The sequence below is a fragment of the Leuciscus leuciscus genome (assembly GCF_965113295.1).
Source record: "Leuciscus leuciscus genome assembly, chromosome: 18".
NCBI lineage: Eukaryota > Metazoa > Chordata > Actinopteri > Cypriniformes > Leuciscidae > Leuciscus > Leuciscus leuciscus.
Window position 1 is genome coordinate 13,502,815 of NC_138742.1, and position 18,692 is coordinate 13,521,506.

Sequence of the window (18,692 nt, forward strand, 5' to 3'; positions counted from 1 at the left end):
AGAACATCTTACATCAAAGAATCCTAATATAAAATGTATCACGATTTCCGATTATGTTTAAAAAGAAAGAAATCTATGGAGCTCTCATAATATGTTGAGTAAATTATGTCAGAATTTTCATATTTTGGTCAACTATCTTCTTGAGTTGGAATCAGGCCTATTCATTGTGCCAGATGTGAGACCAACTTCCTTAACGATTTTAACAAGTGTGATCAGGGCACGTGCAGAACCGTTCACATCACCTCAGATTTGACTTTTCCCTAGTCCAGTCCTTCTATCCTCAGGGGACAACTTAAATGCTTTGTCTCATAATTAGGCTTCAGAGATGTATTTGTTCTCAGAATTGAAGGGTTGCTGCCTTACTGCATTGCTTAAACAAAATATTTCCTTTTCCGTCTGTGTGTCAAAATATGCATCTGCCATTTTCTGTCCATTGTCCTCGGCGGCGAGTATGTGCGTGCCTTTTTTTCCCCTCGGCTTGTTTGTTTTTGTTACCTGCAACGGGATGTAACTGAATTATTGTATGTGGCAGAAGGTTCCAGTCTGGCAGATAGAGAAAAAAAGAGAGAGGGAGAAGTCAAAGTAGGTCCTTCAAGGTCAGTCCAAAGACAGCATGCAACATGCAAGGTCACATTCCAGACTAAAAGCAATAAGTGCTTTATTGATGGGAAAAAACACACACTGCAAGCAAGCAGATGTGCAACAGACTGATTAATAATACAACAGATTTGAGTGAGTGTGTGTGTGTGTGTGTGTGTGTTTGTGTGTGTCTGTGTACTTGAGTGTGTGCATGCCCTCTGCATTCATATTTTGCTTCTCAAAAAACAACAACAACAAAACTTTAAAGTCAGAAAAAAAGAAAAACTCATGAGCATAATTGTTTTGTCCGGATGTCTATCTCGCACTAAAAAATTGATCCCTGCATGGGAATCTGAAAAATCCATTAGAGCCCATCAGACAAAAAAAGGGCAGAATGATAGAGTGTATATGAGGAGTTTATAAAACCCCATCATAGTTTTGCCATTAATGCACATGTCAGCTGACGTTTTATTTTCGACACAACTTCTTAATGCAACAGCTTGCTTTTGGGCATCAGATACTGCAGCAGTGTCATATTACAGCACTAAGACCAAAACAAAACTTTTCAAATAGGTATCATAGAGATGTTTCTTATAACCTAGTGCAGTTCTGAGAATTTCTTTCTTTGTTTAGTCATATTTGCCCTCATTTACACTACAAACCTGGTAAACCTGCCCTGTTAGCGCCATTCCTCCCCTCTCATACTGCGATACTCAACAAACCTGTTTCAAACCTCAAATAACCATCTTTTACCTTCTAATTCTCTTTCTTTCACCTCTTTTTTCCTCTACGCTTCACCTCAGCCTTTCCTTCCATCTTTTCCCGCTTTAAGCGGCAGTTGGGAATGGCATTGTTTTTAATCATCAGAACCCAGAAATTATTATTATCGCCTCTGACGCGGCAATTAAAACTTCAGGTCAGAGGCACAACGAGCGGTGATCAGCAGCGAAGCTGAGAAGTTTTAATTAGACGATCAGAACCATTAATGCACAAAAAAAGGTGTGCGCTGGGAAATTAACGTGAACGTCTTAATCAGGGTTACCGACTCCGAAGAGGAGTCAAGTGAACAGAGAGCAAAAAACAAATCATTTCCGCACCACTGGGACAAAACTCAATTAAATATGCATGCAGAAAATGGAAATTCGGAGCATCAGCACAGACCGTTGGAAAAAATACGGCAAATTCTGTAGACGGGGTCGCAGACCTGCTTATTGTTATTCTTGTGTAATAAAATCGAAAGAGAGGCCAGATGCTGGGGAACGAGGGTTTGTGGTGAACAGGTCCGACTCTGACTTTTCCGCTCCCCTTCCCTCGGAGCGGTGGGGGAAACTAACTCCTTCCTGCAAGCTGTAAATTAGCTAAATAAAAACAGAAGGGATTATTTCAGCATGTGTGTGTGTCCGAGCTTTAGTAGGTGAGGAAATACCTGGGAACCTGCCTCTTTAAGGGCCCCATCTTGTTGCAATAATGAGAAACTGAATTGCAAATATGCAAAATAAAGTGCTAAGAAAAGGCCAGGAACATGGAGCAGTTCTCATTTCTTTGTTTATTTCACATTTACTTCATATTCATTCATTAATTTTACATTTGCAAAGGCCCCTGACAGTCAGAGGTCCCGGGTCCCCAACCTAGAACAAAAAAGAGTTCATTCAGACACATGCCAGGTCAGTTAATCTGTCAAAGGGATTTTAAATATCAGAATAAAGCTTTTAAAAAAAGTCAAAACAAAATCAGGATCTTTGAATAATGAGGAATAATCCAACGCCGTCTAGACCTGTTGCATTAATGAATGCTCTGTATTATCAGGGTTTTGTCCTTGCATTACTCAACATATTTTGAAAGTCTGCATGAAATCAGACAGGGCAGATCCGAGTGTTAGATCATGGTTAAGTCAAGGGTTTAGCCAAGTAAACAGAGTTTGTTTCTAGAACAATCTCTGCAGTGGATGCCAGGTGAGAAGGAGTATGTCATATCCCAGCTTTAGCATGCATACTCTTCCTGTCAGAACGGGAGAGAGAGGGAAGAACAGGACACGCCAATCTAAGCAGTCATTAACAGCCACTTCCTCACTCTGGTGGGCTGATTGCAGTCAGCACACGTTCGTACAAATAATGCACTTCCAACGGCATTATTAGGATTTGAAACACCACTTGATTGGGCATGATATCATTCCGGCACATAAACAGAAGCTCGGCATTAAACGAGACATGCAGGGCCCGGAGAGCCACGTTCAAGGCAGCTTCTCTGTCATTCCCGGCGTCCTCCGCCTCACGGTTCTGAAAAGAAACAGGGCTTGTGGGGCCTTTGATGTGCGAGCAGATAAAAAGGAGAAGCTCTCTCACTCTTATTGTTGAATCTGTTTAAAATAGTTTCTTGACTTTTTCGCAAAGGTTTTCTCCTTATACAGTAAAAGCTTTATGGCAATTCCAGCTCTGCACTATTTCCAGTAAAAATATTGTCAGCATTAAAATAAACAGGACCTCTTAAAGAAAACAAGCTTTAGCTGTGATCATCCCCACCGTTCGTTTATTATTCAGCACTGACAGGCGTCTTTCGAGGGCCTGAAATAATAGCAATTCACCGAAACACGTTTGGACGCATCAAATCATTGAGGTTTGCTGTTTGTTACACCTATTTTTCTTACCATGAGTGCCAGTCCCCAGAGTGGTGGGAGGGATCCCAGAGGAGAGGCTGTTCTTTTATCTGCGTCCCTACTGATTTTATCGCACTGCATGCTATCATGAACACAAACGACTTGGAGTAAACAGTGTTGTTACCATAGCAATTCCCCATTGTTGGCCAGAGCCGAGGCATATCTTTTGCCGGGCATGTATTTAATGCAGCAGCTACTAACTGGTTTTCCGTGATCTTTTTTTGAGCTGAGGAGCGTCTCATTAGTGCCCTGATTCTCTTTCATTTAAAACCTCAGATGTCATCTCAAAAAAAAAGAAAAGAAAAAAAAAAGATGTATTTTGAGTGCACAGCCTTCATTTTTCTAGTTCTTTTTTTTTATGATACTATTACAGTATGTATATATATACATACACACACACACCAACAACATATTTGTGTTGCAGTTCCTTATAAAATTCCTGGCAACTGACAAGCAGTTGCAGTTACTGACTAAATAAATTTTTTACTTGCATTTGCCACTTGGCGAGTGTTAATTTTAGATGCTGGGAAAAACGCACATAAATTATGGCTAATGGAACGAGATCGCTTCTCAGGGGTCATTTCCTACAAGGAAAAGCGAGATTGCAATGCAAAGGAAATCACTAGTTAAAGCTTGAAATACTGAGCAGGGTAAACAGTAGATGACCTGTACTGTTACACCCAAATGACCTCAATCTTCCTTCGGAGGTGTTCTGAAAAAATACTTCAGAATTTATGTTTCCACTTCCTAATAGTTTTTGCAGCTGATTTTTTTTCTTTTTTCTTTTTTTGGGTTCAAACTTGCCGCCCTCAACTGGGTGACCTCTTCAACCTCGGGCCTTGCAATTGTCTAAAATTGTGCACTTCTGAGGCGTTCAGATGCATCTGGTGCAGCACAAAGCGAGCATAATTCCTCAGCTCATTGTTTCAGAGAGGAAGTGTTAAGTGTAAATACAGTAACTGAGAAAGCATGTGCCGGGCCACAGGGTGCACGGTACATCTAGAATGTAACAGGCTAACCTTAAGTCCCTTGAAAAGATCATTATGCAGAAACAATGTGAGGTTTTCTTGTTAAAGCATCCGTTCGAATCGAAACAGCTTTATTGACAACTTCATGGGACGGTTAGAAATAGCTCATCTCAACACAGCGTCTAACTACCAGCTAAAGCGTTCCACAGACCATTATACGTCCCGCAGGTTTCCCATTTTTTATTTACTGCATGATAAACATCTACTGTTACGAGCAGGCTCGATTTTAAGCCTGGAAAACCTATTAAAAGTGAACTTTGCTAAATCTTTGCATCAGATTTGCGGGCGAAAGGGTGACTTAGCAGTGAGAGAATTCTGCCCTTAAATAGTCTTCTCTGGTTATGGACGGACCCAGAACAGCTGCAGGGGGGAGTTGACACTGGGAGAGATATTATAGATAGCACATTGGGGTGAAATAGCAAATGACCAGGCCCATGCGGAATCTTGTATGCAGATTTCCACAGAATTATTGGAATGTCGAAGCGTGGAAATTCACGCTGCCATAAGCCGTAAGGTAATATGGGGTGCAGCAGGTAATATGTGATGAGTCTATCACGCCACGTTATGACCGAATCTCTTTATTGTGTGTGACTGATCAGCTCCAGTACACTCTCGACTGTCTTTATTCACAGGAAGTGTGTGTCTGACTTTGCTGAAATGAGAAAAGCTGTGTTTGTGGTGCATCACTGTTGGTGTGGTGGTCTTCTGCACTGTAAGAGCAGGTTTTGGGGGCTGACAGTGAATTTGAGTGAAAGCCGTGAAGACTAAAGCATGCAGGGTGAGCGAGGTGATGTGAGGTGAGGGGATGGCAGCTACTTTTTTCTCTGTGTTTATCTCTTTTATACACTCTTGTCTCTTTCTCTCTACTTCCAGATGCACTTTTTGTTCTTTCTTATAGTCTTCTGTGCTCTCATCCTCATGTTGTCAGAGCTAAGGCTCACATTGGCAGGACGCTGGGCCTCTTTAGGTGAAGAGAGTCTTCAGTGTCAGGCTGTGTCTATTCTGCTGTCATGTTCAGGGTTATATCTCACTGTAGTGGCTGCTTGACACACTGTTGGGGGTTTGATTGCGATCTAGTTTTTCTTCTGAGTTTGTTGGGAGAGATATTTCTCTCGTTCCCTTTCTCACCTTCTCTCATAGGTGTGAATGACATCTTACAGACACACGTGACTTTTTCTTTTTAGCTTTATATTTTTGTGTCAGTGTCTGCATCTAAGAGTAGCAGCACATTAAAACTTAGTTAAAATGCACTTAGTTAAACAGGTTTGTGGTTTTAGCGAGAGGCATTGTGGTTTGCTTGCAGTATTCAAGGATGGTGCAGCTGTTATCATTGAGCAAGGGAATTAACTGTGAACAATGACCATAAACCTTTTGTTTTAACCACTAAAATGTTCCTTTTTCTTTTATAAAATGTATATATAAATGAAATCCAGACATATAAATACATACAAATGTGTCAAATATAAATACAATTTAATATTTTACAAAGTGAAAAAAAACAATACAATGGTGTTAAATTGTTAAATAAATGCTTATTTAAAAGTAAAACAAAAACTACAGAAAAATTCAATATGAATTTTCTTTTTCGTTAACAGCTGAGAGGAGTTTATGCACTGAAAAGACCTCAGGAAAATCCACGATGGCCGCCAAAAGGAAAGGTGGCCTAAAACTGAATGCGATCTGTGCCAAGCTTAGCCGGCAGGTGGTGTACGACGGCAGTTCCCAGAATGCCGAGGGAGACTCAGACCTAGTGGACAACAGCGAGCGGGGCAGCTTGCTCTACGATGAGGGCGACAGGCCTGAAAGCGACTTCCCAGAGGTCCTGACCTTGGGCCAGAGCCTCGAGGAGGACCAGAAACGGCGCGAGGCCATTGAGAAGTGGGTGAATGGCGAGTATGCCGACGATCCTCAGTCCTTTGAACGGGGTGAGCACAGGGGACTCAAACCCAACAATATAAACGACGATCCCCCTGAAGGCGTGTACATGGTACAGCCCAAAGGCTGCAGCGATGAAGAAGACAACGCAGAAGATGCTGACACCATGCCCAACTCTCATGAGGGCAGTTATCAAGAAGACAAGGACTCGGTGGGCAGCCCGCACAAGGACGACAGCTACCAGCCCACCAGCGAAGCCCCTCCTCGCCAAGCCTCCTTCTCCACACCAGGTATCTCCTCTTTCTTTTAGGATGATGTCATTAGTATTCATAGGTATTTGAACGTAACATTTACAGACACATTTTTGTATGTTCAGATAGAAATCAATTTCATCATTTTGACAGCATCTAAAATGTTAACTTTTTATAAATGTATATATATATTACAGAACAAATATTTCCAAAACTCTCCGAGGGCCTCCTGGTTAATAAGATAAAGGGATGAAGAGCCTTCATCTGAGAAAATTATTTTGTAACATTTATTTATAAATGAATTCAGAAGGATGAATAAATACATAAATATATAGAAATGTGTAGTAATAAACTATAAATAAAACAATAAAATGCTGTAAATTGATCAATAAATGTGATAACATTAAAAATATTTAATTTGAAACACATTTAACTGATGTTGGTTAACCAACCTTTCAATTTCATGAATTCATTGTTGTGTGAATCTCATATACATATCTTTTAATCTCTGATACATAAAAGATCTAAAATACGTTTTAGATGCTGTCTTTAAGTTGATTTTGTGAATTTCGATGTCTAAAATAATGTACAGAGTACAGTACAAATACTTATGAATTCTAAAAAGATCACATTGTTCAGCATTTGTCTGTGTGTAGCCAAAACAATGTGCACATATTCAAGATAAAATCTCTCTTCAAAGGCTTACCAGCTCAGTTTTCACAAGTCTTACTTTACCTGGGCTTTTTGCAAGCATAATTACAGTAACAATATGACATTGTCACAACTATGCAAGTGCAGTTCTTGGAAAGAGAAATCTATTGTTAACATGAAAGAGTGACTCTGTTGCCACCCGCAAACATACAAACAATCTGCATTGGGGAGAAACGAGAACTAAAAGAAGAAATGAATTTTTAGAAGAGACTTATAAAGACTGCCGCGTATGTGCGAAGCAGCCGAGGGGCCAAGAGTGTTGGCAGACTGGCTAAGCTTCATATTACGCCCAGGATTACACTCTGACTCTTTGATTTTCTATAAGCTCACAAAACGTAGCTACCACCCGGACCCAATTACATAGTAGACCCGCTCTGCCAAGACTCTAGGTCTCTAGTAGTTCAGGAGATTAAATCCTAGAGATTCAGAGTCAAAAGCCCAACGAGTGGCCCTTAAAATCGGTATGGGAAGAAATGGCAACTGCATTTCCCCCTGTATTTGCAACACGATCATCTAGATAACGTGTCTTGTGTTGCCATTTTTCATTAAGTGATAACAAACCAGCAGAATTTGCAGAAACCGACACAATCTCCATTTTAAAACCTCTGTGAACTTTCACCTCTGACTATCTCAGGAAGATTCGACAAAGGTACTTCACACAAAACAAGACAGAAACTATGCTAGATAACAACAGGAGATAAGAGATATCACTTTGGTTAAAAACTTTTCATTTCTCTACCAAAATCAGGTTAAGTGGGTGCTTTTTTTGTTAAATGCTTTCTTCTTTCAGTTTTTTTTTCTGCTTTCTTTTCTGCTTCATGTATTTTTTTTTCTCTCTCTCTCTCTTTCTCTCTCATTCTGACGGTAGAAGCACCTATATGCTTGTGGCCTCTATCACAGAAGTGAGGCCAAGAGCTTCTCAGAAAATCAAGTATTTTCCGGCAAACATGAGTGCATTGTGGTTTTAATCAGTCATTTTGTGTTTATTTCATGGTCATAAAGAAAGCTGTCTGTAAATATGTGTTTGTGTTGTACACCTTTGCTTCCGCATCTTAAAATGAAGAAAAAGCATTTGAAGACTGCAGTGAGCAGACATTAGTCACCACTCTTGTCTTGAGTTGTTTTTCCCTCCTCTCTCTCTTTGTTGATTGTAACTAGGGCATCTATACTGCCATGTTACTGAGCGGCTCACAATTAAAATATTTTTTCTTCTCTCGTGCTGCTGTCTTTCAAAGGCTGATGCGGAGCGCACATAATTATGCATATAAACATAGTGGCTTAATTATCTCTCACAACATCAGTGACAATGTAATTAACAAACATCGCAAGATCAATGAGAGAAACTGCGACCTTCAAAACATTTAACTCCTCACATCAGGGGACTGAGCAGAATCCCTATCAGCATAAAATCACAGAATGCCTTTCCCATAGCAGTCAAATGCATGCTTCTCAACCAGGCTAAGCAAAAGATCATGTAAAAGTATCAGTATCTTTTGAAGTATATAAAATATACATTTTTTCATTATATTTTAATTTATTATATATTACATATTTCAACTATATGTGAGATGCGTTTACTTTTACTTTATTTGCTTATTCTGTCAGATTTTTTATTATATATGTAATTTTTTCCATAAATAATTTTCAATAAATAAATGGATTTTTTTTTTTTTACTTAAATAATTAAAAATCTGGGAGGAAAAGCTAATACTGTTTTCTTACATTCTTTGATTTTTGATTTGTGCGATTTATTGTGGTTCAGAAGAATTCTAATAGAACAAAATAGAATTTATAGAATTTATTGCGGCTCGAGATTCTCTTCAAATTTAGCTTTTATGAACAATACACATGACACACTTAGCTAATATCATCCACTGTTCAAATATTTTGATGTTTATTGAGTGGTTTCTGGATATGGCAGCAGATTCGATGTGCTGTTTTCTGGAGAAAAATATGGAGTTGCATTTTTGACAGAAGTCTACATCTTTCAAAATATAAACTGTTGAATTCAGTCTAAAACTGAATGAGTTTATTTAAAAATCACCATCAGAAATTTCCGTTTAAGATCACAGCTTTTAAAGTGTTGTAAGTGGACCCTTGATAAGTCCATGTATATATATATATATATATATATAGATCTCAAATGTCCTTATCTTCACCCCCTCTGGAGTGCATGAAGACCCAATCACCCTGCTTCTGATGGCCATGTTTGGTCAACAGAAAGGAGATATAATGTCCATTTGTTATCACACCACGAAGGGAAAAACGTACTTTAATTGCCTCAAACATAGACAAGGGCTTTGTCACAGGCTGGAATTTGCCAGTATGAAGTGGTGAGATTAGGAGCACTTCTTTTTGTACTCTCCAGTGGCATGAGGAAGAGAGAGAGAGTGCTGGGAGTTCAGCCAGGCAAATCGTACCTTTCCCCCAAAGCCATGGCTTTCCAACCTCATGCACATGACATCATTTGGAGCATGTGAGATAAGGATGAGGGGGGGAACTCATTTACATGCTGTTTTAAAAGGTTATCTCCTCTTAGGTCCTGGCATAATGTGTGCAGTTTAAGTCCAATCATTCTCCTGACACTGATAGTCTATTAAACGCATACAGAGCCGCCCACTGGCATGCTAGACTTCTCGTCCTGTCTACTGTTACCACCTGCTACTACTGTTGCTACAGCTATTGCTTTTCCTCTGTGTAGTACAACCAACATCTCTTTTAATACCAACAGTTTGATCTTAAAGAGACTGTTCACTCAAAAAATGAAAGCTGTTAAAGGGAAAGTTCACCCAAAAATGCTGTTTCGTTGACATCTAGTCACCTCCCTGTTGTTCAAAACCTGTTTTTTTTATTTCTTCCTTGGAACATAAAATAAATCTACTAAAAAAAACTTTGTTTGCATTTCACGGAACAATAAAAAGCATACAGGTTTGGAACAACATGAAGTTGAGTGGATAATTTTGGGTGAACTATCCCTTTAATAGCATAGTGTAAAGAGAATAGTGCGCATATCCTACCTACAGATGACTTTTGAAACCAATAATAATGCTAATGATAGACCGATAACACTCTGAGACGGAGAGGGGGATTTCTGTCAGAAAATGAAGGGAGTTTCCCAACTGTTTGAAAAAAAGGTACAGATGGAAAATGTCCAATTACCTAAAGCATAAGTGTCTTTCATTGCTGTCCTTGGAAAATGTTCAGGGACAGAGATTAAAGAGCATGTCCTGACTTTAAAGCTGTGTAAAATCACATGACCTGACAAAACCCCTCTAAGCAGTCGTGACCTATACAAAAATATAGTCACTGGATGCCAAATTTATGGCTGAAGCCTTGCTCTGCCAAACTGAAGTTCTGGGGATACATACAGTAGCACTAAATATCCTTCAGTATGTAATAATAGCTCATTATTTTTTATAGTTTTTATTGTGGCCGATTCAGCAGTGATTAAATTGAGGCTAATTAACAATAAATGAGTGTACTTTGTCAAAATGCTGTCAAAATAGCAGGCACTTTAACAAATGCAGTACACTTTGGTGTCTAATGACTTTTTTTTTTAAAAAGCATTAAAGGCACAAATCTCACGTGGCTACACCCATAGCTTTTAGCACATTTTCTGGTCATTTTGTCAGCTATATCTATACCCCTAAAATATAATATAATCTATATAATTTAAAGTATAAATATATTTATATATAATTATTATAACATGAGCTATACACACCTTTCACACTTACCGTAAAAAACATGAGTTATACACACCTTTCACACCTACTGTAGTATACAAATATAAATTTTCAGTTCCTTCTTTTTGCACATTGGTAAGTGTGACAGTAATACTCCAAGGCAGATTTGAGTTGAGAAAATGAGAGCTGTAAGGACTGTCATGACGCCCTAACCTTTGAGCATGAGATGAAATAACTGTATGTGCTCAAACACATTATAGCTGCTAAAATGATGCAATGCAAAGTGTAGGGAGTTTCCTATCAAATACCTGATACATTTCTCTTAAATTTTTCATGCTCTTTCGATCTCCCAGATCACCTTTCATACTGATGTAGCACGGCTACGACTAGCCCCAATGCAGCAATGGAAATTTGGGGATTATTTTACATGCTGAGAAGGAGATGTGAAAAGCACGGGCGAGAGACCGATTTAGCAATAACATAGAAATATGAGACCAAAGCTAAAATATTTTAGTATTAATTAGCATGGCCATGGCTAATGTTACCTCTAACCATCTCATTTGCTCAGCAATGAAAAAGGCAATCAAATAAATAGAGAAAAGGACTGGTGGAGGGCTGGGGTCATGGCAGGGTGGAGAGGGAGTTTATCTGACACCTCTATGAAGTTGTCATCTGGAGCAGTGTTCTTGTACCAGGGTAGCTCTCCTGACAGACAAAATGAGACATGATGATATTTTTTTGCATTCATCTGCTGTGATAAACACCATATCAGAGCCAAGCACTAAGTGCACCAGTGCCAGAGGGGTTTGTGTCCCTCACTCACACACTTACACAAATATACTTTAAAAGAGCATTAATTTGGCCTTTATATGAGCTGGTTAAGAAGCAGGGGAAGCTTTCAACCCAAATTGTCTCCTTTTGACGGTCTATCTGACCTCCCTTCAGACCTATATGAAAGTTAATGGTCCAGAATTAATTTCACTATACTGCAATTAAACTACACCTTTACCCCATTCCATTTTTCTATTTGGGCCTTGCTGTTATTTAATTTAATTGTATTTTTATTAGCTAAATCATTCTCTAATACTTTCAGATCCAGTTTTGTCATCAGTGCAATTCTGGGGTGTTATCTAAATCAACTGTTTATCTTTGTTTTTCGTATAGGAGAGGCCTCCGCACTACGCGATTACGCCGCCAACACCATGAATGAGTTTTTACACATGTTTGGCTATGATGACCAGCAGGTTCGGGATGAGCTGGCCAAGAAGATCAGCTTTGAGAAGCTGAAAGCAGCTACCTCAGATCCTTCTTCCCTGAGCAACGAGGAGGCCACCCGTCGAGCTCGCTTCTCCAAATACGAGGAGTACATCCGCAAGCTGAAGGCTGGGGAGACCTTGCCCTGGCCTATAAACGCCAAGCCTGAAGAGCTCAACTCCAAAATGGCACCGGAGAAGAGTGCTGCCCTCATCCAGCCCACCCTTGCGGGGTCAGAGGGACAGATATTTCCACCCGTAATGGACCACAAACAAAGCTCGCTCAATCCACCCCCAACCAACCAGTCACACATCCAGAACCTAGTTTCCCGTAACTCTAAATATGATTACTTCATCCAGAAGCTGAAGATGGGCGAGAGTCTCAGACAGCAAAATGGCAATTCCTACAAACGGCCCTCCAAGTATGACTTGGAGAATGTCAAGTTCCTGCACCTCTTTAAACCTGGAGAGGGCAACCCTGATATGGGCGGCGCCATCGCTTTTAAGACCGGCAAGGTCGGCAGGCCGTCAAAGTACGATGTACGAAACATCCAGAAGTTCCTTCCTGCGAAGGTTGATCCGCCGATGATGCCGAGCATTCTCCCAGCTACGGCAGGGACCCCAGGAACACCAGTCATCAATACAGCTGCTCCTGCCGGGGTCGTGGGACCTCCCGGGTTGCCCGTAGACCAGGCTGGCCACCTCGGCTTTAACACTGACTTCATGAAGTCCAGCTTCTCCAAAACTGACTCCATTACTACTGGAACCGTCTCTTCTGTCAAGTAAGGCAACTTTTGAAAATGAAATGAACTATTTGGACAATAAGTTGACAGTAATAACAGTAATTATAACGATAAGCCGCATAGGGATCCTGAGCCTTGTGGGGGGGTCAGAAGACCTCTGCTGGCTTTAAAGTCAGATTGCAAGTTTGTAGGGGCTTGGTTGGCACTCTATCTGTGAGTTGTCTTGACCTTCAATAGTTCAGGTTAGCAAGATCCTTAAGGCTGTTCTCCAGCAGTCCCTGGAACAGCCAGCAGTGCGGCCATGTGCAAACACACACACACACACACACACACACACACATACTGTGATTTGTTGTCAGAACCAGCCCTAAAGAGGCAGATTAACCCCAGGTCATCCCCTGCTGGAGCTGCTCATGTTTTTAGTCCTGAGTTAGTGCTGCTGAACTGCTGCCACCTTGAATACAAAATGCTTTGCACATACTATAATGTGTTACATTAGGAATTCCTCCTTTTAAGTGCTTATTCAATGAAGGTGGGATGCTAAGTCAAATGCAGCCACCAAACCCGTCCCAGACTTTTAAGTAACTGTTAAATCGATGTGGATTGTTTCTGAAACAGGATGTCCTAAAAGCCGTAGTCATCCTTCATACAAGGGCCAATCAAACAAAATAAAATGCATGTAGCCATTTTCTGCCTTTCTGACACTCGCCGCACACCCTCATCTTTGCATTTGTGCTCTCTCCAAAAACACACATAAATAATTTATGCATTCAAAAACATTTTTTCCCCTCTGTGCTTTCATTGTTGGGAGGCCATGCATCAAAGCATGCCTATATACCTCCCTAATTCATTCCCAAACCAAATCGCTACTCCATTGAAGAAAATGTATATTGATAGCCCAAACTTTGAAATGGCTCATAAGTAAATACTGCGTCAGTTTGTTTTTATTACTGATGGAATGCACACCATTAATCCTTTTCTCTTTTTTTCCATGCTATGATAGGAATGGCCTTCCTCCCGAGAAACCTGTCACAGAGGATGTCAACGTGTACCAGAAATATATCGCCAGGTATGCAAATCCTCACCCTCACAAAACTTCACGACAACATTCTTTAATCGATGACATATTTCACACTTTAATAAAGCAGGATGTAGATTTGCAAAAATACACTTTCTGTGTGGACGATAAATTACGCGTAAGCACGCCAGGTTTATGGACTAAGGAAAATTAATTGAATTAAAGGCTGGAAAGTGAGTAATTTTTTCCCAGTGTCAGTTTCCCTGCCAGCGCCGAAGCTGAACTCTGTAAAATCTTAAGCAAACAGCTTGAAATGTTTGCAAAAACATCGGGCACATTAGACTGCCCTGCATGTGCCTGTGTGTCATTGGGCCTGACTGCACAGATAGTTGAGACTTTCATTTCTAATATCTGCACTTCAAATGAAGATACTGAATCAACTGAATGACAGGCACTCGCAAATGCAGACAAAGCGCAGAGATAGATGCAGCGCACTCCAATATCGGCTTCTGTTTTCTTTTGTCATGCCAGTAGAAAGGTGATTATCATTTGTTTATTTATTCTTGCCTTAAAGAGAGAAAAAGGCGCATTTCAAAAGGCAAAGTGGCTTTGGCGTTAATGATTACTCTCCCAAGCCGTAACATGAAGGCCACAAATCAAAGCCCTGGCACTAACAGACACACACACATCCTTGTGCACACACAAAAACCCTCCTTGGACTGATTACATTTTGCAAGAAGATTTAATTAAGGAATTTTTAATGAGGCTTCTGCTGGCACTGCCAAGAACTGTTTTGATATTTGCACTGCATAATGCATAAAATTTGTCTAAACATCTCGGCAGTTGATGCGCGGGGAGGCAGTAGATAAGCCCAGATACAGTTTCAATTTCCGTGTTGGGAAAAAAAGAAAGGAAAGAGAGGAGGGGAAAAAAGAAAAATGAGGACTCATAAAAAGGGCAAATGCAGCCTGGTGTATTGGGGGGTTGTTGAAGGATCGGGTTGGGGGGAGGGGGGAGGAATCATCCACGCTAATGAGAGAACAGTCGTGCTAAAAAGCAGCTTTGTAAACTTGTCTACACCCACCTTCCCCCCACAAAAGGGGAAAAAGTTCTTTATCTCCTCGTACTGCCGTGGTTTGATGTTTAAAGAGCTTCCCTGGTAGTGTTTAGTCACTGTTTTCCCTCCTAAATGCTTTTATGTACCCAGCATTGCACCAAACTTTGATCGGCATGTCTCTATTGTAACGGGAGATGTGCGGCAATCTCTGTATCGTGGCGATATTAATATTTAATCCGCCACTGAATAGCAGAGCGGCCCATTAGCCCCCTGACGCGGCAAGTGGGAATTGTCCAGAGGCAAAGTGATACAGCTGGGGTGGGCTGCCATCCCAGGGGGGTTCTGTGTACATGGGGCTGGGAATGTTTGAGTGCGACGCAGAGGGGCTGCTAATGGTGGGTGAGTTTAATGTGTACATTTATGCATTGTGAGAGCGAGATATAAAGTCTGTACTGTAGCCTGTGTTGTAATCTCTTTTGTAAAGTAATAGTTCACCCAAAAATGAAAATACCATCACCAGGTATTCATCCTCATGTCATTCCAAAATCATATGACTTTTTTTCTTCTGTGGAATGTAAAAAGACACATTTTAAATATTGTACTGCTAGTTTTTTCCATGAAATTTCTATGAATGGGGACTGAGGATTTAAAGTAAAAAAAAATAAAAAAGGAAATATAAAGTTCTTCATATGACTATATTTTTTTTTACTTTGGAATCCAAACAATCGCTGTGCGTGAGAAGCGGACCAAAAATGTAATTGATCACTTCTCTCTTTGGCAAGCTTCTAACTGCTGTGATCGAATCAGTGAGTCATTGAGTTGATACTCAAGAACCAGATCAGTTCATTAATTTTTTAATCAAATCAATTGATTCATTGAAAAGATCCAACTAAATGAATGATTCATCCACAAACCTGATAATACTACTTCTCTCATGAACTTTCATGAGTTCAACTTTAAGTATGGCTTCAGAAGACTTGGAATATAGTCACATAGATCCTTTTTATGATACGTTTATGGTGCTTGAAATCTACAGTTTCTTGGGTGAACTGTTCCTTTAAGATGCAAACAAAACCAACTTAAGCGCCTGCCACTTCCCCAGCCCTTCAGAACACCACCCACGTTTAGCAGGTAGTGGATTCACCATTCAATTAGCTTAATGAACTTAGCAAAGTGATTTGTAAAAGCAGTCTAGGGATAATCCAGGCAGTAGGGGAAAAAAAATTACTTAGCTTTTTCTCTACTTCAGCAGATGGTGCTCTTGGCAGCGGCGGTGCGAATGTTTATTTGTGTGTTTTGAGCTGTAATTGGAGGTTTTTAACAGTCATCATCGTCAGGGTTATAATCAGCCTGTAAACACTCAGGAAATGTGCCTCTTTAAAGCGCCGCCAATCCGCGGAAGACCGGGCGAGTCAGTCGGCGAGAGTGAAGAGGAGGAAGCCACACGGAGACACACTCAAACCTTTCTATTAGGCCTAACCTTTCCCTGATTAAAGCATAGGCTGTTAACCTGGAGAGCCGAACGCTGATTTGGCAGGGCTTAAAGCACGAGCAAATGAGCGAATTATGTCGGGGGTTACAGTTTAATAAGAGTCTACCTACTGCCTTTGAAGGCAATGGAACTAATTTGGTGGAGATTGCTGTGGCTGGAGAGTGAATTGCAATCGTATGGTCGAGGAAGCGTAGGCCTGTTTTTCTATGTGTTTATAGTTCTTGGTAATGACTCTGAGCTCCGTGAAGATGACTCTGTCAGTGTTAGGGCATCTATCAAGCGGAGATAAAAGGCTAAATTGCCCTTTCAAGATCAGCCCCCACATTGTTAGAGGTTTCGTATATGGAATAGAGATAGCGCAATGCAACTCCTTTTCAGTAGGCACTGATTGTTTCCCCTCTTATAAAATAATCTCTTTATATCACTTGCTGTTTCTGAAATCGTGTTTATCTTAAGCTAAGCTCAATATGAAAATAATGTTTGGATTCAGAATACTTGGCCAAAATAATAACAATTACAGTGTTTTACATATATTTCTGTCTGATTGTAGGTTCTCTGGGAGCCAGCACTGTGGCCATGTGCACTGTGCTTACCAGTACAGAGAGCATTATCACTGCATGGACCCTGAATGTAACTATCAGGTGAGTACAACAGCCACAAGCAGGATTCAAAATGAACACTCACCAAGTGCAAAACGCAAGTAAAATCGCCTGCGTTTTTATTAATTCACCCACGAGTGGCCAGTGTTGCAAAGCGCTAATTTTGGAGTTTTTTTTATTTATTTAATCTTTATTTATTAATTTTAGCTTAATTTTATCTTGAATTCAAATGCAAAAAGTGGGTGTCCTTTCCTCCTTTTTGATGATAAATGAAATTATGTCAGCTGGGTAATTTTTGCAATCTGATGGGCACGGTTTGCAATCTGATGGAAACACACTTTAATATCCATCCCTTACTGCTGGAAATCTAAGCGCCTTGCTTCTGTAAGACAACAGAATAATGCACAGAGTGTCACAACACCATTTTAAAGCTCACCTTCCAACTTTTAGGCTTTTATCTTGGCACCGTACTGGCTTAACAGGTTTAGATAGATGAGGGCTATTTCTCAAAACTCAATCAGACTGACAATGGCTTTCCTTTTTTTTTCATAGTTAATGGTAAATACTTTCAAAAGATGCCTTCTTTTTTTCCTAAGGACATCTGCTAATACTCTTGGGCCACTCATAATCCCCTTTCACATTATTAATCTGATCCATGTCCCCAGAGTTGTCATGTTCAGCACAGCAAAATCAGCATTAAGCAGATCAGAACACAGACAGCAGCGGCTCATGCGCATATGGTGGAAAAGAGCAGGCAAAGACGGGCACATTTGTCGAAGACATCAAAAATCCTCCTGCAAAGAGAGCCGCACAGTCTTTTCTTTATCAAGTCCTCTCTAGTCATAATCTCCCACTTCATTTTTAATCATCTGATTACATTTTTCATTATAAACATCCAGGAATCCTGCTGAAGACAACAGGGCAGCTGTTGCATCTAAAAGAGACTTATTCAGCCCAGCAGGCTGCCTCTTGTTATTCAAGTACAATTCCTCAAACTGTAAGCAGAGCTGGTTCAAAAGTCCCGTTGAAGCTGTCCGTTTTTGGATCTTGCATTGCTTAAGAATTCATTAGCTGTGTTTCCATCCAAAGTTGCAAATTTTACTTCCACGCTAAATTGGAATATCGCATAAAACGAGCTCATATGTTTTTTTATGTGCAATAATTCATTGGTGTTTCCATCCAGCAATTTTTTTTGCAATATCCCAAAATGCGCATAAAAATAGGTGAATGGAAACATAGCTATAGACACTGTTGTACATGCATATGATTTTCTGATTAAGGTCAATATTCTGGTTAAGCCATTACTCTTAGATGTTTTTTGGGGGGGGGTTTTATCGACTTTAATCCACCAGTGTATGCCATGAAGTTTCTTTAAATGTTTGTGAAATGTTAGTTTGCAAATCTTAATATTCTAAAAATAATTTAAGTGACTTACAATTCTGATCAATTGAAGCATAAGCATTGTTGCAGCTTAAACAGTAGAGCATGGGACTGGCAATCTTATTCAGATTTCTATAAACCCAGAACTTTGGCTTTATCTGGTTTTGCCAGTCAGGTGATGGAATTTACATGATTCTTACAAAATGTTAAAATGACCATATTCGGATTAATATTGGAATTTTCCTGTACATGTAAAGGCGTCAGTGACTCTTGGCAGTTTAGTAATGACAGACAGGAGGCTGTGCGTACCCCAGCTGAAAGGTGAGGCTCAGATGAACTTGTTTTTGGAATTGATAAGTCATTAAAA

The 18,692-nt window shown here is 40.1% G+C and overlaps 1 protein-coding gene across 8 annotated transcripts in view; it reads left to right on the forward strand.

Annotated features, from left to right (window-relative positions):
• Positions 1 to 18,692, forward strand: part of casz1 (castor zinc finger 1) — a 186,979-nt gene that overhangs the window by 147,590 nt on the left and 20,697 nt on the right. For 7 of the 8 annotated variants that reach the window (XM_082144842.1, XM_082144843.1, XM_082144844.1 and 4 more), the window contains 4 exons: positions 5,856 to 6,425; positions 11,948 to 12,818; positions 13,783 to 13,848; positions 16,897 to 16,987. In XM_082144842.1, the coding sequence (XP_082000968.1) occupies positions 5,900 to 6,425; positions 11,948 to 12,818; positions 13,783 to 13,848; positions 16,897 to 16,987 (1,554 nt within the window). In that variant the 5' untranslated portion in view covers positions 5,856 to 5,899. Of the gene's footprint in view, positions 1 to 3,621; positions 5,058 to 5,855; positions 6,426 to 11,947; positions 12,819 to 13,782; positions 13,849 to 16,896; positions 16,988 to 18,692 lie in introns of those variants that run through there. The other variant, XM_082144845.1, reaches the window with a different exon arrangement.